This window comes from Protopterus annectens, chromosome 1.part1, assembly GCF_019279795.1.
Source record: "Protopterus annectens isolate FY-2018-M chromosome 1.part1, PAN1.0, whole genome shotgun sequence".
Classification (NCBI taxonomy): Eukaryota; Metazoa; Chordata; order Ceratodontiformes; family Protopteridae; genus Protopterus; species Protopterus annectens.
The window spans coordinates 484,599,228-484,620,298 of NC_056726.1; the positions used below are offsets into that span (position 1 = coordinate 484,599,228).

The following is a 21,071-nucleotide window of genomic DNA, read 5'->3' on the forward strand; positions in this document are numbered from 1 at the left end:
TGTTGGAGGCGTGAAGAAGATGAAAGAGGTAAAGAACACATGTTTTGGAAGTGTGATGAGCTGACATATTTTAAAAAAAGCAGAAATACTGGGTGAGCAAATGGCTGAAGTAAGGAAATGGTTCCTTTTGAGCTGGGATACAGGATTTGAATTGCCTAGTCTTAAGTTTAATTCTGCTGGCTGCCAAAAATCAATTACCAGAAAATGGAAATCAAAGTCTACACCAAATGAATTTGAGGTGTTGAATATTGTAAAGAAATAAAAGAACTGAAAGAGGTACCTTTAGAAAAGGAAAACATCAAATTACATAAAAGTACATGAAAATTGTCAGATCAATGCACATGCATAGTAATGTTCAGGAGGAGTGAGGTTTAAGTGAAGGCAGGAATTCAGCAATGTTTTGTAATGTTGGACTGGTGATAGTAAGGAAATATATGTGATGTATATTGTATTTAAATGGAAAAATATTAAAATGTTTGTTTTATTTTCTGTTAATGTATATTTGCCTATGTCTTAAGTGATTTAATACAGTGTTTAAAAAATAACACTTTTTACCAAAGCCATTAAAAAGTTTTTCTTTTTTAAAAAACACGACTGTAAAATCACTCTTCAAATTTGCTAATCTTAAAGCACTTTGCTCTATGGGGAGAAACAACTTACCCCTTTTAACTCTTGCAGTCTTTTCCTCTCAAACAAATAAATTCCTTTAATTCTTTATAATCACATATGGTCCACAACTTCTCCACTGGTTGATAAAAAATATGCCTCACGAGTACATAACATTAACAGGACTAGGAACGTTTTCATTTCATGTATCTTACTATCTATATCCATAGTAAACACCCTTCAACTTCTCAATTTTTGTATAATATTTATTACCTCTTCCTTAGCTGCTATAATAGAATAATTTTCATCCATACACCCTAAATATGTCATTTAATCATGTCCCCTTAAATATGGGTTTTGCTGAACCAATGTGTAGAAACAGTTTCCCCATTGTGGCCTATGTTTTATATTCATTTATTTTATACTCTGAAAAAAAAAAGTCTCAACATTTTCCACAATACTTAAATGCCCTTTCCTGGATTTATCAAGTACAAAATAATATTATCGGAAGTAATGTTATTTTTTCTTGATTACCATACCACTTACATCCTTGAATTTATGAGTTCCTTACTTTCTCTGGCAATGTCTCAAAGTATAAAACACAAAGGAAAAAATAAAGGGTCTATATTATAACAACGAACGATCAAATGATCGAACGTTTTTATATCGAACTCCAAAGTTCGAATTCACAACACATCGAACAACCAGAACAGCGATTTCTTTCCCAGGGGAAAAATCACTTTTCCCAAAAAAACATACAAAAAAACAAAACACATTAAAACAGTTCCCCCTACCCCCCTCACTTAAATATACCAACTCCGAGATCGCACTACAGTGCCGAAAACGGCACAAAGTGATGGAAGTGGCCAAGCGACTTCTTTCCCAGGGAAGGAATTCACTTATATGCCGCTTCTTCATTTTGCGTTTTCGACATTTGAAGTTCGACCAAAACCCATTCGACAAAATGCATCTTCGGTCTTCTGATAGGAACCCAAAATAAGCTCCTGCCTACTCCCTCTGTTCAAACACACCTTGTCAGAAAGGAACTCTCCCACATCCTAATTCCTGCCTCTGACCCTCCACATATCTTTCTAATTAACCCCATTATTTTGTCAGAGAATGCAAATGCTGCTATTGCCCTAATCATAAAATCCCATCTGACTCTACCGAATCTTTCTCTGCATCAAAACCCAGAAACAGTACAGGCATCTAAACTCCTTACATTCTGTTTCCACTGGACCATGACTTTTGCCTTAACTTTGTCAAATGTTTTCCTCCCCTCCTTAAAACAACAATGATCTAGATCCATCAGTTTTTGGCAACACCTTAGCTAGTATAAACACTTGGTAATCATGGTTTAAAACTGAAATCAGTCCATACAAAGCTGTGTCTGAAGGGTATTTACCCTTTTTGGGTAGCATGTCTTTCGTTCAAGATGCAAGATGTTGGTAATTCCCCCCTTTTAAAAATATTGTTAAACAAAATCTTCCAGATCTTTATTCCTTCCATCCTAACAGACTTCCGCAGGAGTACCCTCTCTTCTTCCAGACTTCCCTGTTGATTGATTATACATCACCATTTTAGGTCAACTCTATCTTAGCTACTAATCCTCAGTTGCCTCTTCCTTTAAGCCTTCTATAAATATTTCCATTTCTGCCTTTTCTTGGTTTCCCACTCTTCTGCTTTATATAGATTTTCAAAGACTAATATCTCTAATACCTCTATAGAGATTCTGATTATTTTTCTTGTCATGGACTTCATAACTGTCAAACTTCCCTTAACATTTTCTGTTCCCTACATTGTTATGCTAATAGTTTTTGCGTTATGGTGTTATCAAAAATACTTGCTTAACAGCAACCTTTCTGAACTCATGCATATTATCTAAATATTCCATTATTTTTCCTTTAACAATATTTGCTAGCCCCTCTAAAGAATTCCTATCACTTACTCCTCATATCTCCTCTTTTACTTCTAATATATTTTAAATTCCATTTTTTTTATTTTACTGCACTCCCTAGAGCTATTTCTTCTGAAGAAATTTGTATCTTCCTTAACAACTCTTGAATCATTTCCATTACCCGTTCGTTAAAACTTCTCTCCTTTTAACAAAGTAGGAAACACCAGTGATTCTTGATTACTTGCCTACCCTGCATCTGCAGCTCATTCTTGATTGGTGCATGATTTGAAACAGTCAATGAATGTGTTTCAAAGCTCTAAATTAAATACCTATGATCCTGTGAAAGATATTTTCCAGTCTAAACCAGTTATTATACCTTGGGAAATAATATGCTAATTCAGTCCGGGTTCCTGATGATAAATTCACACCTTCCATTCCAAATACTCACATATTTCTTCAGAAATCTACCCTCTTTTGTTATATATTTCCTTCTAGGTACACTTGACGCATCTTCAGTATTGTAGAGCACGTTCCCGTCTCCACCCATGAAATATCCCTGCTGAAAGTTAACAACCTCTCCCATAATTATCTTAAATTCCTTAATATCAGTTTTAGGCTGAACTTCACTCAACCTCCTACAACCCAAGTCACTCCTCACCACCCTCTTTTACATCTTACTCCATCCTTTTCTTTTGCTTTTTTCACTACCTTACTATATCCACTTTCTCTCTGCAGACCTTACCTTTACTTCTTTGTATTTCCTCCCTACTCACTTAAGCTACCCGAAGATACCCTACCCTGCACTCTTATAATCTTTTTCTCTCCATCCTTCCATGCTTCTACAACCTTAATATGAACACCCTCTCTCATACTAAGGCACCACTCAATTTTCCCTTACGGTCTCTAATCACAATCTCCAATCACATAATCTCCTATATCCGTTTTAAATATCTTATTAGAATTGTATCAGGTCTAATTTATGGCATACTAATCTATGTAACAAATATGAATAATGAGTTTTTCTGCACATATTTTCTCCAACTCTTGTTAATGTTTTTCAATGCACTCTACTATGAAAAATATATTCTATGCTTTTCTCATTGCATTTTTTCACTCCTATGCTTTATAGTGCTACATGGTACTTTGTGATTTAAAACACCTGTAAGTGATTTTTCATAGATTAGGATTGTGGAACTTTTCTCCCCAGGCCTCTGCTGAAAATGGGCACTATTTGGCCCAGTCGGACTTTCCTCGTAAACAAATATCAAATAAATAATATACATTACATGCCAGTATCATCCCTCTTCTCTGCCAATATCCCCTTATTGCGATAAATCTATCAGTGTCTTTCTTCTCTTCTACTATCACTGCTGGAGCCTCTCTCAAAGTCAATATTATTATCCTTTTCCTTTGTCCTTGATACTCTGAATATTCATTCTGAATCCTTTCTTTGCTTAATTCACATCCTCATTTCTATCCAAGTGTCTCATGTAACGTTCCTATTTGCACCCTATACTTCTCAATATAACTCAATACTCTTTGCTTCTTGGCTCTATTTACAATACCACTTACATTCCATGATAGAGGTTCACAGGTGACTTTTAGCCTAACAACCCCAGGAGGCCTATTTATGCCTGGCCATGTTTCCCAAATGCATGTGACAGGTTTTGATACCCTAAGGTTATTATAAGGGGCTACATTTAGGCTCAGGCATGGATGGTCAAGCATTTACAGGCTGCATCTGTTTAAGAGAGACCTAGGTGCCAGACAAGGGGTAAATTTCTGTTCTCACCGACTGGTCCAAGTTACGCTTGAAATGGGATAGGGAAGAACACTGCTTTACATGGATGGGAAACCTGTTCTACAGAAGGGTTAGTCTCAGACACACATCCTCCCACATGCCCTATTTACTCTGCAGATGAGGCTTAGGTCCCTGGATCAGGTAATTCTGATGTTGTTTTGCATTTTTGTCCCATCTCTATTACCCTCCCAGATGTGAAAAACAACTTGCATGCTCTCAGTTATCTAATTTGTAGACAGAAGAAAAAGTGCACTGCCTCCCTTTAAATGAATAAACTAGACGGTCCACTGAAGTAATAAATGCCCTTCAATGTGTCGGACTTCATTTATTTTCACTGAACTGCTTGTCAGCACCCTTATAAGTATTAATTAGTGTGTTCCTCATGCAAATGCCTCAGAGTTCATGGTTCAGTTATCTCTTTAGTACCTGCCTGCACCTGTAGACAATCCACTTCCAGCTGCACAGCACAGCTATGCCAGTAGAGAAAAAACAGCTAATGGTTCTGAAAATACAAGAAACAGCTCTTAACAAATGCTGGGAAAGTATAATTTCACACAGCTTCCATTTTCTAGTCTGTTTGCTCAAAAAAGAAAAAAAATGAGAAAACTCTTTTCCCTTGTTTGCAATAAAAATAAAGCATACCACACCTCCGACTGTACAATACCAGAAAAAAACACCGTAATTTAATATTCACAAACATGAACAACAGACTTCCACATCCTCCATCAAAAGCACAGGATTGCATTATACTGCTTATATCCAGCATTCTCCTGTTATATAGTATAAACTATTAACAACAACAAAAAATGAAAATATTCCATTGCCTAAGGGACTACTCAACTGCTGTGAAGGTAAAAGTGGTCAATACCTAATATGTTATGCATAAACTTGCAAAAAAACACTGCACCACTATAGAAAAAAAAAGTACAGTTTTGTACCTACCATAAATGTAGATGTTCGAAGATCCACATTGCTGCAGTCCTTACAGTTGGGTAGTCCGCTGTCCTCGGTCGGCCCGAATACCAAAGTATTAGGCTGACGTCGGTCAAGGCGCTTAAGACTGACATCAGAACGTCAGGGTACAAATGCGCATGACCGACGTCATATCCTCAGTCTTTTCTTGCCCCAGATGTCAGAAGGCCCTAAAAAGAAAGGCTAGAACCAAAAGACAGCAAAAAACAACTAACCACCCCTGCACTAAACATATATACAATATGTACAATATATGCACAACCCAAACCACACAACCGCCTCTAACTACAGAGGGGAAGGAGGGAGGGTAAATTGGACTGCAGCAATGTGGATCTTCGAACATCTACATTTATGGTAGGTACAAAACTGTACTATGTTCTTCATCTCACATTGCTGCAGTCCTTACACTTGGGTAGAATCCCAAAGCAGAGGTAAGGGAGGATGGCAAAACTAGAAAGCATTAGGAGCTGCCAAAATGCCCTGTAAAATTGCAGTGGCAAAACCAGCCCTAGATTTAGAGTAAAGTGGAAGGTGGTAATGCTTAGAGAAAGTATGCACTGAACTCCAAGTAGCTGCTTCCAAAATATCCTTAGTAGCCACCCTCTTAAAAAGCTGTAGAGGTGGCAGTAGCCCTAGTGGAATGAGGCCTAATCCCTGCTGGAATCTCCTTACCATGATGGGAATAACAGAAAGCAATACAAAAACCAATCCACTTAGAAATAGTTTGTTTTGAAACAGGTTTGCCCTGAGAACTCAAAGCAAAAGAAACAAATAACTGCTGAGACTGCCTGAATCCTTTAGTTCTGCTCAAATAATATCGCAATTGCCTGTGTATATCCAAAGTGTGCAAAATCTTTTCCCCTTTATTTTGGGGATTTGCATAAAAAGTAGGCAAATGAATAGTTTGGTTTAAAGCCACACTAGAAACCACTTTAGGCATAAAGGAAGGATTAGTACGCAAAGATACCCTATCCTTATGGAAAATTAAGAAAGGCTCAATCGCCATAAGGGCCTGTAATTCAGAAACCCTTCTCGCAGAGGTAATGGCCAACAAAAAAGCAGTCTTCCATGATAAATATTTCAACTCGGCAGTAGCTGCAGGCTCAAAAGGTTGTAGAGTGAGTTTCTCCAACACAAAATTGAGATCCCAAGCAGGAGTAGGAGCTCTACGTGGGGGTCTTATATTCTTTGCCCCTCTAAGGAATTGCTTAAACAAAGGATGAGAAAACAAAGGTGGGTCACAGTCATAGTGAGCAGAAATTGCTGCAGCATGAACCTTAATAGAGGAGAAGGACAAACCTTTGTCCAGTAACTCAGTAAGGTATTGAAGAGCCACACTTAAATTAGGCTTAGAAACATCAAAGTCCTTTGCTGTACTCCAAAATAAAAATCTCCTCCATTTATCCGTACACTTTTCTTGTACTAGGCCTTCTGGCCTCCAAAATAACATTCAAAACTTGTTGTGGAAGCTGAGACCCTACAGGGTTTAAAACAGAATATGCCAGGCTGTCAGATGAAGAGAGTGAAGTTTGACATTGAGTAAATGACTGTTCTCCTGAGACAGCAGGTGAGGAATCGAAGGCAAAGGCCATGGAGGCTCCCGTACCAGACTTCTCAGTAATGGGTACCAGTGCTGTCGAGGCCAATCTGGAGCTATTAAAATCATGTTTGGCTTGTCCTGTCTGACCTTCATGAGTACCTTTGGGAGGAGAGGCAGAGGTGGAAAGGCATACACGTGAAGATTGCTCCAACTGAATGAGAGAGCATCCACTTTCCAGGCTGTGGGATGAAACCTTTTTGTGCAAAACTTTGGCAGCTGGAAGTTTAGTGGAGAAGCGAACAGATCTATGTCTGGAGTTCCCCATAACACTGTCAATGTCTGAAATACATGAGGATCCAATTTCCACTCGTGGGGATCCATAATTTGTCTGCTCAACACATCTGCTAAGGAGTTCTGTGCTCCTGGCAGAAACCTTGCCTGAAGATTTAGCTGTAAACTGAGAGCAGTCTCCCACAAAATCATTGCTTGTCTGCATAGAGGATAAGAATGTGTTCCCCCTTGCTTGTTGATGTACCACATGACAGTTGTGTTGTCTGTTAGAACCAACACCTGTCCTGGGAGAAGTAAATCCTTGAACGCTATTAATGTAAATTGGACTGCTAACATCTCCTTCAAGTTGATATGTAGATGTTGAAGTCTGGCAGGCCACGTGTCTTGTACCCATTTTCCATTTAGATGAGCTCCCCAAGCTTTGTCTGAGGCATCTGTCGTTAGAATCTGACTCGCCTCTGGCCGGGTCACAGAAAGTCCCTTGTTTAGGTGACATTCCTGCGCCCACCACAAAATTTCCTTTTGAATGCAAGGTATTATCTGAATGACAGTGTCCATATCTTGGCAGTGCTGTGTCCATACATTTTTGAGATACCATTGTAGCTTCCTCATATGCAGTTTGGCATTGGGAAGTACCCGAATACAAGATGCCATGAACCCCATGGCTTGAAGGACTGTCCTTGCAGTCAGCCTGGACTGACGAGACAATTGATGGAAGTAAAGAGAAAGATTCTTTTGTTTGTCCGGGGTCAAAAAGGCCATCTGGGATGCTGTATTCAGTCTCACACCCAGAAAGCACATGTCCTGAGAGGGTACTAGACTGGACTTTATTTCGTTCACAGAATACCCCAGGCATCTTAACACTGCTATCACATACTGTAAATGCTGAATAAGTTCGTCCTTTCCTTGGGCCAGAATCAGGCAATCGTCCAAATAAGGATAGATTTGTATTCCCCTTAGCCTGAAGAAAGCTATCACTGGAGCCAGAACCTTCGTGAACACTCTGGGCGCAGTAGATAAGCCAAAGGGCAATGCAGAGAACTGATAATGAGAAGTCCCAGCCCAAGCGCAGGTACTTCCTGCAACTGAGCCTGATAGGAACATGAAGGTAAGCCTCCTTGAGATCCAGAGTCACCATCCAATGATCTTTGCCCAGCAGAGGTAAAAGCTGTTGCAACGTCAGCATTTTGAACTTGGGAATGTCCAGATATGTGTTGAGGATAGATAAATCCAAAATTGGTCTCCACGTGTCCCCTTTCTTTGGTACTAGGAACAGGCGAGAATAAAATCCTAGACCCACTTCTGGCAGAGGTACTGGTTGTATGGCCCTTATTTGAAGTAGCAGAGAGATTTGTTTGTGAGCCTCTAGTCTTTGCTGAGGAGGAACGTCCAGCATGCCTTTGAAAGGAGGCAAGGTATGGAAATAAAACCTGTAACCTTGGTGAATGATATCCAATACCCATTTGTCCTGGGTAATCAAATTCCAATTTTCCTTGAAGAGTGCCAACCTTCCTCCCAAAGGTGCTGCCAGGCAAGAAGGATCTGGCAGCTGAAAAGGTAGGTCATTGGGCCTGTTTACGAAAGGACTGGCCCCTGTCCTCACCCGAAGATTGTGCAGGTGAACTCCCTGTTCTAGGTCTGAAAGAACTCTGAGCTCTGCCCCTACCACGTCTAGATCTACCCCTAGACTGGGAATCATAAGAGGGATACGTCCACCCCTTAGCAGGCCAATTCCTACTAAACTTTGGAGGCTGAACTTGCAAAAAATCTTTAACAGCCTGCATAGACTTAGCCTTGTCTTCCATTTTCTTCAAGACTGACTCCACAGGTGAACCAAACAACACATCAGGCTGTAAAGGAGCATCCAAAATCCTTGTCTTAACATGGTCAGATAAATTCTGATCCCTAAGCCAGGCGTGCCTGCGAAGAACTGAACCAGTGGCAGCCACCCTAGACGAGGCCTGTACAGCATCAAAACCACATTGTAAAGAATGCTTACCCACCTGTTCAGAGACATGCACCAAATCTTGTAATTCTTTACATTCAATGCCTTCTGCCAGAGTATCCACCTTAGACTTCAATTGAGAAAGCAGATAGTTTTGATATTTCAACATATGAAACTGGCAATTCAAAGCCCTCATAGCTAAGGTAGAAGAAGTATAGACTTTCTTACCCCACCTATCCAAAGCTCTGGCCTCTTTATCTGGAGGAACCGGATTTTTCACAACAGAGGCCTTGACACCCTTAGGTCCCTGACTAACAGTTTCTGGGTCCGCCCTAGGACTCTTATAAAGATATTTATGAGCCTCAGGCACCCTGTAATACCTATCCGGTTTAACAGGAGCAGGAGGCAGAGAATCAGGATTAAGTGAAGCCTCCGCAAACACATCTTCCACAACATCCAGAACAGGGGGTATAGCCAAAGGCCTATGCTGGGGTAAAAGCAAAAATTCCCTAAGCCTTTTCCTGGAATCAGAGAAGTCTTGACCTTCCCACTTAAAATGTTCCCTCATGGAATGAAGAGTCTCTGAAAAAGAAAAATCCTCTGGAGGAGAAGCAGAAGGAGTCGAATCATCTGCATCAGAATCTGAATAAGGAGAGTACTCCTGCAAGTCTTCAGCCGAAGACTCTGAAACATCTGAAGCCTGCTCAAAACTCCCCAACTCTGGCTCCACCCTAGGCCTCTTATCAGGAGGGGGCAAAGAACCTCTAATCAGAGTAATCAAATCTTCTGCCATTTTAAGCATGTGCTTCTTGGGTACAGACCCTGCTGAACTAGGAGTGACACCAACAGAAGCTAAACCTGGCCTGCCTCTGGGAGAAGGCTTGGAAACAGAAGGAGAGGGCCTAACCACCCTAGGAAGGGAGGGGAGAACAGTAACCTGAGAGGCCCCTTCAGCCTGACCTGCCTCCTGAGAGGCCACGTCCTGCAAAATCAGAGTCTCCCCCTGGGACTCCAGAGAAGCCTCCGTCGGAACCACCGGTTCCACTGACGCCTCTAAAGAACCGGCGTCCAGAACGGACGACTCATCTTGCCTGGGTTTAACTGCTTTGTCTTTGCGCTTCTTCGAAGAAGCGGGCGCCGGAGTATCCGACGGCATATTATAATTGCACCGCTTCCCGAAGACCAGCCTAGCACAATCTAACCTTCGCTTAATAGTGCGCTTATTGAACCTAGCACAAAAGCGACACCCAACAACGTCGTGCTCAGGCCCCAAACAAGGAATACACAAAGAATGATAGTCCCTATGCGGTATCTGTTTCCCACAAGAAATACAGTTATTCACTTTTTCTGACATCCGGTAAAACACTGAGGCAAGAAAAAAACAAAATATTCCCCAACGGGGTACTTAGCCAACTTTGATTCGGTCTGAAACTCCGAACTCGAAAAATTTCAGAACGCCGAACGGCACTTGCAACGTTGCTTCTGCATCGGACCATGCGGCAAAAAAGACTGAGGATATGACGTCGGTCATGCGCATTTGTACCCTGACGTTCTGATGTCAGTCTTAAGCGCCTTGACCGACGTCAGCCTAATACTTTGGTATTCGGGCCGACCGAGGACAGCGGACTACCCAAGTGTAAGGACTGCAGCAATGTGAGATGAAGAACATCAGCAAAGTTCTGTCCATAGGTGTCCTAAAAGCATGCTGACAAACAGTACTTGGTGCTGTCAAATCCATCCAGTGGGTTCATTTTTACAAAAGAATACATTTTTACATCTTTAACATTTTAATTCTAAATCATTATTAATAAAACATTTTTTAAGCACAATAATTGTTTGGAGAGAAGGGAATTATAGGTAAAAGCAGACTTCTCAAAGACATCAAGAGGTCTCTCATCATGATTCTGAACTTTCCTGAAATACTGAGCAGTTAAGCAGCACCTCAAAATGTCACATGCTGCCTCTCACTTAAAACAAATCCTTAAGCAGAAAAGCACATTTCTAGAGTGGAATACATGAAACACTGCAATGCTGTAAATTTCTTAAGAATATAGAAAAAGAGAACTCTGTAATCAATGAGAGCTCCTCTTTTTGATTTACAGTGTAGCAATTGTAATGAGCCACAGAAGACACCAGCTTCCCTTTCTAAATCACTGCTAGTAATATACAATAGCTATTAAAAAAAAAACAAAAAACAAGAAAACTTAGAATTCAATTACAAAATCTGCACCTTGTGTTTCTTCTGGTAAACTTCTAACAAACAACTGAAAAAACTTCGACAACTGTAATCCTACAGAAGGGCATGTGCCTAACGGTTCATCTGGTGATCTAAAAAAAAAGAGAGAGAGAGAGAGAGAGAGAGAGAGAGAAATTACAAATATTCACCAAAAAAGGATGAAATAAATAACATTAGTAATACAAGAGAAATAGCACATATGTACTCATCATGACAATTAAGCAGCAAGGATAATTTCTAAATGGGTTAACTGTTGGGATTTCTGACATGCCCAGCTTGACACATCTCTGAATTTTCTCTCACTCCCACGTTCAGTGTAGGAGTCCTTGTCAGTAAGAACCATGGCATCAGACAATGGACTAGGAGTGCATGCTCAGGCCATCAACTAAGTTAACACCATCTACGCAACAAGAAACAACAATCCAACACACAGTAATACAATAAATTACATAGCTGCCTGGCTTATAATTAAACTACACACATCCGTACAATGCAGATCCACATATGTGTGGATGGTAAGACTGTAACATACAGCTGTGCAGAAGACTTCCTCATAAGTAACCAATATGGCGAATACACATCTTTTGTACCAGACTTCAGAAGCTTTCTGCACTGGGTATGAGGGAGAATTTCAAGACTGCAAATTTAAACCTCCTAGAGGGCTTAAACTAATAAGTGACTAAAATCAAAGGCTCATAAAACAGAATTATGAAGTACCAAGGTACCAAAGGAGACCAAATACCTGGAAGCAATAATGCTTACTGTAAGTGTGGACCACAGAGTAAGTGGCAAAGACAAAAAGGTCTAAAAGAGTTACCGAAGCAAACACACTAAGTAACCATAACCCTGATAGAATGGTTTTGCTACAAACATTTCCAATCTGTAGTCAGCTGCCTCATGACAAAATACAATACAGCTGGCAGTCCACATGGAAATGACTAGCTTAGCAGCTACCAGTCTCTTTTCATCTGGAAGGGAAAGATGCATAACAAATGGTCTGCCTTCCTGAAGTCATATAATAGCTCTGGAGAGTCAGTCCACTCAGGGTACTATGATTTATCTGAACTGAATGTAGATATAATTATTTGTTCTGCCAATACTCTGTGCTTGAACTTTAAAGACATAGACACAAATTAGTATTGATTTCAATATAAATACATATTTTTTTTCCTAAGTAAAGTGCTGTGCATGACTTATAGCACAGGATACCAAATGCAGAGTTTTGGGTATATAGTGGTGATTCCTCTAAGTTTAATATTACAAGATAGTCTGTATCAACACTACCTGTTAACAATTAAAGGGAATATCCTGAAAGGACAATATTTTGTTATCTCCACCTGTCTATCTAAGCAGGTAGTTGAACTTCTTAGTTCCATTAATTTGTAAACATTTAAAGGAATATTAGAGCAATGAAGAAACGAAATACTGCAAGCTTCTGCACAAAAACCAACCAGTAAAAACAAAAGTGCAGATAGGAAATTCCGGTTGAATCGCACCAGTTTTATTACAAGTTCAGAAACACGAAGACGCACAATATCACAGCAACATGAACGCCAATTAATATCCACAAGCGTTTTTGTCTTGTATTAAAGACTTCATCAGATGAATGACAAATCCATTAGTGACCTGTTATATATAGTTCCATTAATTAATCAATTAATCAAATAAAATTAATTAAGAACACATAAAACCAAATTCTCATTGATAGTTATTATAAAACCATTCAGTATGTATATCAATTGTAAATTATAAATTACGCTAAAAATTCATTACAGATTATATATAAGTACCCTATTACCATTTTAAAAATATTCATTTAATATATTAAAAAATGTAATAAAAAATAAATAAAAATGAATTGAATTTCATTCTGCATCCAGCACCATCGTCTCTCAATTGATTACTGCCATCTCATGGCAAATCTAGGTAGTGCCTGTTTCATCTTTACAATTTGGCAGACCTTAATTTTAATAAGGGTTTGATGGAAATAAATTCATTTAAACCAGGGGGGTGGTCTGCTTGTAGGGATACTTGCCACCATAATTCCCTAAATTCTATCGTGTCCTCCCAAGGACCACCTCTAATATTGGTTTTAATTTGTTCCAAAACCATAAATCCAAAAGCAGCTTCTGGGCAATTTTTAAAGTGCTTAAAAAGTGCATTAGTTTCTTTATTGACTGAAATTTCATATATATGCTCGCATATCCTTCTCTTGAGCATTCTTTCAGTTTTTCCAATATAAAAGGAACCACATTTTTTACACACTGCTAAATAAATTATTCCTCTGGAATCACAATTGTGATAATCAATACTATAATAGTATAAACCCATCTTCTTCTACTTTCCAAATAGTATTTATATTAAGAATATAAGGACATTGTTTGCATCAGCCACATTTAAAGGTACCTTTTCTTCCTTTATTTTGTGGCCCTCCCTGCTTATTTTCCAACATACCTTTCATATTAATTGAATTTTTATAGGTAATCTTCTGTGGTATGGTCTTCACAATATCTAAGTCAGTGATGGCTGTAAAAGTTCGCCACTCCTTTAAAAATACCTTTTTTACAAAGTTATTAATACCATTATATTCCAAAATTAAATTAAGTCCATGGTTTTCACCATTTATCTCTTTATTTGGTTCAAGGGTTTTCCCTTTATTATTTATAATGGGTTGAAATTTAGTTAACCTCCCTTCCTCTACATCTTTTCTTATGTGACTTACAAAATCAAATGGGTACCCTCTTTCTAAAAACATGCTTTGTAATAAATCACATTCAATAATAAAATCTTGATTAAAACTAGTCATTCTGCTGCCTCTTACAGTCTGTATCAACACTACCTGTTAACAATTAAAGGGAATATCCTGAAAGGACGATATTTTGTTATCTCCACCTGTCTATCTAAGCAGGTAGTTGAACTTCTTAGTTCCATTAATTTGTAAACATTTAAAGGAATATTAGAGCAATGGACTGAAAATAAGCTGCAAATGATTAGCCAAAGTAATATGCCCATCAAGGAAGACAGTTTTTCTGTGTAGTTGTGAGAGTACGATATAAATGTGAAATGCAAATGCTGACAGGGGCTTAACAAATAAGAAGTCTATATATTTTTTAATTCATCTCAAGTTGAGGCGAAAATAATGTTGGTCACACAAAGTATTACCTGGGCCTCAGCATTTAACTCAAGGGAGATATAATCTGAAATTCACATATAGATATGATTGTAATTCAAAGTGGGGGGAGGTTCTGAAATGGATGAGCAATGCAGTGGGAGAATATAGCAGTTTTTTTTCCTGGCTACAGCTAGGTACACTATACACATTCATCAAGAAAGTACAGTTTTGTACCTACCATAAATGTAGATGTCCGATAGATATGCAACTGCAGTCCTGACATATGGGTTTGTCCTGCCTCAAGCAGCCCTTTGGTCGGCCGGATTCCAAAGTCTGGGTCCGGCGTCGGCTGATGTCGCCTCTTCCCTGACGTCAGAGCGTCTGGGGTATAAAAGCATCAGCCGACGCCATCTTCTTCACTGTTTCTTGCCCCAGATGCCAGGTGCCCTCCAAGGAAGGCTAAATTTAGAGAATGGAGAAAATTCCAGACATGCACAACAGTAATAAACAGATACACCATAATAGATATCCCCAGCTAACTTGAAAAAGGGGGAGTGGACCCAAAAAAGAGAATTACAGAGGGGTAGGAGGGAGGGAAAACCTGACTGCAGTTGCATATCTATCGGACATCTCCATTTATGGTAGGTACAAAACTGTACTATGTCCTTCAAGAATGCAACTGCAGTCCTGACATATGGGTTGAATACCATAGCCAAGCTGGGGGTGGTAGGATCTAAGATAAGGATGGTGTAGCTAAAATGCCCTGCAGGACTGCAGAAGCAAAGCCTGCTCGGGATCTGGAATGTAAAGGCAGGTTGTAATGTTTGGAAAATGTATGCACTGAGCTCCATGTAGCAGCTTCTAGAATGTCCTTTGTAGCCACCCCTCTTAGAAAGGCTGTGGAGGTGGCTGTAGCTCTGGTGGAGTGTGGCCTGATATTGGCTGGCACACCTTTTCTATGGAAAGAGTAGCAGAATCTGATGTAGTTTCCAATCCATTTTGAAATTGCTTGTTTGGAAATTGCCTTTCCTTGTACTCCAGCAGCGTAAGCTATAAATAGTTGGTCAGACTTTCTGTTGGCCTTTGTTCTGTCCAAATAGTAGTGCAATTGTCTGTGAATGTCCAAAGTGTGCAGAAGCTTTTCTCCTTTATTTTGAGGATTGGGAAAGAAAGTAGGCAGGTGAATTGCTTGATTTAGAGAAACCCTGGATATCACTTTTGGCATGAATGAAGGATTGGTTCTTAAAGAGAGACTGTCCTGATGGAAAATGAGAAATGGAGGTACTGCCATGAGGGCCTGTATCTCCGAGACTCTTCTTGCTGAAGTAATTGCCAACAGGAAAACTGTTTTCCAGGAGAGAAATTGCAATTCTGAAGATGCTGCTGGCTCAAAAGGAGGAAGAGTTAATTTTTCCAAGACGAAGTTGAGGTCCCATGCAGGCACTGGTGGTTTTCTTGGAGGTTTGATATTTTTTATCCCTCTTAGAAACTGTCTTAGCAAAGGATGTAAAAACACAGGTGGTTCACAGTTGTATTTTGCTGAAATTGCTGAAGCGTGTATTTTTATGGAAGAATATGAAAGGCCATTGTGAAGCATTTCTGCCAAGTATTCTAGTATCTGTGGGATGCTCATTGCTGATGCATCCTGACCCTTGTTGGCATTCCAGATGTTGAATCTCTTCCATTTAGCTGAATAAGTTTTTCTGGTGGAAGGTCTGCGTGCTTCCAGTAAGATCTCTTGAACCTTTTTGGAGAGAGAGATATGGGGAGAAGTCATGGAACCCTCCAAGCTGTCAGTTGTAACGTTTGCAGGTTGGGATGAACAGTCCTGTAATTGTGCTGGGTTATAAGCAGAGGCCATTGAGGCAGGGGCCACGGCTTGGTGAGAGTTATGCTCCTTAGTAATGGATACCAGTGCTGTCCTGGCCAGTCTGGAGCTATCAAAATGCCATTCAGTTGTTCTGCTTTGATCTTCAGTAACATCTTGGTCATTAATGGTAGAAGTGGGAATGCATAGATTGTTAGAGAATTCCAGCTGAAGGAGAGAGCATCCATTCTCCAGGCTTGAGGATGGTGTGTCCTTGAGCAGAACTTCTTCAGATGATGATTGAGGTGTGAGGCAAAGAGATCTATGTCCGGCCTTCCCCATGCACGAGTCATTTGTGAAAAAATGTCTGGATGCAACATCCATTCGTGCGGGTCCATAATGTTTCTGCTTAGACTGTCCGCCAGAACATTGTCCTTGCCTGGAACAAACTGGGATTGCAACTGTATGTTCAGTTTCAGGGACTTTTCCCAAAGAGTCATTGTTAGTCTGCAGAGGGGGTAAGAATGGGTGCCTCCCTGCTTGTTTATGTACTACATAACAGTGGTGTTGTCTGTCTTTATTAGCAGATGACCCTGCTGAAGAAATTTTCCGAAGGCCTCGATTGCGTGAATCACTGCCAACATCTCTTTTTGATTGATGTGCAGATGCAATTCCCGGGGTGCCCATTGCCCTTGAATGCATCTGCCTTCCATGTGCGCCCCCCATCCATGATCTGAGGTGTCTGTTGTAATGGTTTGGCTTGCTTGAGGTTTGTTGAAATACATGCCTTTGTTTAGCTGGCTTGCTTGTGCCCACCACAAAAATTCCTTTTGTAGACATGGAATGAGTGGAATAATTGCTTCTAAATTGTGGCTGTGTTGAGACCATAAACTTTTTAGGTACCATTGTAGTTTTCTCATGTGTAGTCTTGCCATTGGAATCAGAAGAATGCAAGATGCCATGAAACCCAGGGCCTGCAGGGTTTTCCTTGTAGTCATCTGGGTGTGCTTTGCTAGGCTTTTGAAGTAATCTGGTAATTGTCCTTGTTTTTCTTCTGTGAGGAAAGCCATTTGTGAGTTTGTGTCCAGTTTGGCTCCTAGAAAAATTATTTGTTGGGATGGCAGTAGTCTTGATTTTTGAATGTTGACTGTGTATCCCAAAGCCTGTAGTAAGTGAATGACATAGTCCAAGTTTCTTATCAAGGCTTGCTTGCTGTCCGCTTGTATAAGGCAGTCATCCAGGTAAGGGTATATTTGTATCCCCTGGAGTCTGCAATGTGCAATTACTGATGCCAGGCATTTCGTGAATACTCTGGGCGCAGTAGATAAGCCAAAAGGCAATGCTGAGAATTGATAATGCTCTGACCCTGCAAAAAATCTGAGGTATCTTCTGCAGCTATGTCTGATTGGGACATGCAGGTATGCCTCCTTGAGGTCCAGAGTAACCAGCCAAGACCCCTTGCCCAGCATGGGAAGAAGTTGCTGTAACATCAGCATCTTGAATTTTGGCACAATGAGAAAAGTGTTTAGAGCGGACAAGTCCAGTATAGGTCTCCATTGCTTTTCTTTTCTTGGAACAAGGAACAGTCTTGAGTAGAATCCCTGGCCTTGTTCCTGAGGAGGAACCTTTTCTATTGCTTTGATTTGTAGCAGCTTTGAAACTTGTATGCGTGCCTCTGCCCTTTGATTTTGTGGCAGGTTTGGCATGCCTTGTCTTGTTGGTAAGGTATGGAAGTGGAACCTGTAACCTTTGTCTATTATGTCCAAAATCCATTTGTCCTTTGTAAAAACGTGCCAGTTTTTTGAAAATAAAGATAATTTTCCGCCTAAAGGTGCTTCTCTTTGAGGCTTGGTTGGCGGTGTCAAAGTCAAGTCATTGTGATTGTCCCTGTGGAGCAGTAGAAGTCCCTGTGCCACTTCTCTGATTAGTTGGTTGCCATTGGCGGCCCCTGTAGGAGCCTCGGTATTGCCCTCTACCTCGAGCACGCCTGTTTTTTCCCCTTTGGAACTTGTCAGTGTCTGGAAAGGACCAATTCTTCGAAGGCCAATTCCTGCTGAACCTTGGTGGCTGAACCTGGAGGAAATCTGACTGTTTGTACTGATTTAGCCTTTTCCTCAATTGATTTCAACACACCCTGTGCATTAGCACCAAATAGCTTGTGTTTTTCCAGAGGAGCATCTAGAAGCTTTACTTTAACATGATCTGGCAATGTCTGTTCTTTCAACCAAGCATGCACCTGTCATAGCTGCCCTACATGAAGCTTCCAATGCATCATAACCACACTGAAGAAAATGATTGCTAACCTGCTGAGTATTATGAACCAAATCCTGCAAGGCCTTTCTATCTAAAGGCTCAGGAGAGGCTAACTTTTTCTGCAAATCATCCAGCAAGAAATCCTGATACTGAAACATATGAAATAGACAGTTAAGTGCCCTCATGGCAAGGGTGGTTGAGGTATAAACTTTTTTACCCCACCTCTCCAGGGACCTAGATTCCCTGTCTGCGGGCAAAGGATTTTTGGCCGTGGAAGTGGCCACTCCTTTGGGCCCCTGAGAAATAGTTTCTAGATCAACAGAGTGGGCCTTAAAGAGATGTTTATGAGTTTCAGGAACCCTGTAATATCTGTCAGGCTAGACAGGAGCAGGAGGGAGAGAATCAGGAGAAGTACTGGAGTCTGAGAACACATCATCCAATACATCTAACACTGGGGGGATAGCTAAAGGCCTGTGCTGGGGTAACTTAAGGAAAGTCCGAAGCCTTTTCCTGGAATCGGAGAAATCCTGGCCCTGCCACTGAAAATGCTTTCTCAAGGAGTGGAGAATTTCCCCAAAAGAAATATCCTCAGGAGGAGAGGCAGAGGGAATGGATTCATCAGCATCAGAATCCTCGTAGGCCAGGAAGGATTCTTCCTGGGAATCTGAATGGCCTGACTCACCAGAGGCTTCATCTGAGGAAAGGGTATCTGTCTGCTCAACCCTAGGCCTTTTGTCTGAAGGCGTCTGAGAACCTCTGTCTGGATGAGCCTGAAAGCCCCTGATTAAAGAAATTAGATCTGCAGCTAAAGTCATGATCTGTTTATCAGAAGTGGGACCCTGTGAAAAAGATTTAGGAGGGTGAGACTTAGCCTGGCTGGCAGCCTTAGCACATGTGGAGGCCTTGATGGACATAGACACAGGAGGCCTAGCTGACCCACGTGCTGGAGTAACTTGGGCTTCGGTTTCAGGAGGAAAATCAACAACTGGCACCGGGGTAGCCTCCGAGACCGAAGTGTGCGGTAAAGCGGTGTTGTCGGCCTGGAGCGGTTGAATTACCGCCTCCGAAGAGACCGATGCACTCGCGGTAGGCTTTAGCATGGTGTCGGTGGAAGTCGCGGGCCACGAATGTCGGTCCCGGTCCTTCCGTTTTTTGGAAATATGTGCTGTCGGTAGTTCCGACGGCATGGTATAGGAGAAATTTTCCCCAAAAAAGTCTTCAGCAAATTCTGCCCGGCGCCTAAGTGTGTGCTTATTGAAGCAAGCACAGGCAGCACAGGCCGAGACGTCATGGTCTGGGCCGAGGCAGGGAAGGCAGTAAGAATGGAAGTCCTTATGAGGTATTTGTTTACCACAAGACAAGCAATTATTAATTTTGCAGTTTTATCTGACATCGGCTGAGGCAAGAAAAGGTTCCCCAACGGGGTACTTAGCTTTTTGATGACTTCGGTATCTGAAAACACAGGAGCTGGCCGACCGGCACTTGCGAACTGCTTCTGCTTCGGGCACCCCGCGGCAAGAAAGACTGAAGAAGATGGCGTTGGCTGATGCTTTTATACCCCAGCCGCTCTGACGTCAGGGAAGAGGCGACATCAGCCGACGCCGGACCCAGACTTTGGAATCCGGCCGACCGAAGGGCTGCCTGAGGCAGGACAACCCATATGTCAGGACTGCAGTTGCATTCTTGAAGGACATCTAGTGTTCCGTTAAAGACGGATGGTCTCCTACTTGGAACTGTACTAGAGAAAAAGTAAACCATCATATTGCAATTTTTTTTTTTGAAAGTTCATATTTATTTATGTTTACAAGTTCATAAGTTTTACATAGTTTAGGAAGTGACAAACACCCGTCACAAATGAAGAGATTTTGTAAATGAAAAAAAGACAGTACATTTAAAAATGGCCAGGTTATATGCAGAGCTACTGAATACACATGAAGAAGTGATTCATTAGATGGAAGGGGCTGAACTTAAAGTGCAGGTGTTAGAGGGTACAATATGCTAGGTTGTAGGGTAGAACTCCAAGCTTAGAGAACTCAGAATATTAGATTTTGAGATAACATCCAAGGCAAAAGTAGCTAGCTTTAAGGAAGAGGTGGAGAGATCAAAATGCAAGATTATAGATCAAATATGTAGGATCTGAGAGACTCATGAAGACATACTGTGAAGTTCTGTTCACTTTTATGACCAATTTATATGAAGCATATGCAGTCGGGGAGGGAGAACAAATGAAGTAAGGGACTTCCTGTGTTAGTTCACGTTAAACGTTTGAATAAAGATCAGGGAAAACTATTTTGTGCAAGACATTCGATGGATAAGTTGGAAACAAAACAACAGTTGTGACAAATGACTTACCATTAAAATATGTCATTTTTAAAGAAAAAGAGTATTAAGGGCTTTACTAAATTGGCTAATTATGTGTTGGTAAGTGAGGAGACTTTAAATACCTGGAACATGTTCTCAAATTATTCATAAAACAAACAAGGATCCTTCACAAGTACGGTCATACAGATCAATATCAATTCTTACTCCTGACTGTGGGTTATTTAAATCATTTCTTATATACTGCTATAGTTGCCAAAAGTTTAGCCCATAACCTTGCTTCATCGACTGA

General features: G+C 40.8%; 1 protein-coding gene across 1 annotated transcript in view; it reads right to left on the reverse strand.

The window, feature by feature from the left end:
- TARBP1 (TAR (HIV-1) RNA binding protein 1) overlaps positions 1-21,071 on the reverse strand; it is a 2,802,917-nt gene that overhangs the window by 2,350,014 nt on the left and 431,832 nt on the right. Inside the window, exon 6 of the mRNA XM_044087106.1 lies at positions 11,283-11,380. Within this exon, the coding sequence (XP_043943041.1) occupies positions 11,283-11,380 (98 nt within the window). The remainder of the gene's footprint in view (positions 1-11,282; positions 11,381-21,071) is intronic.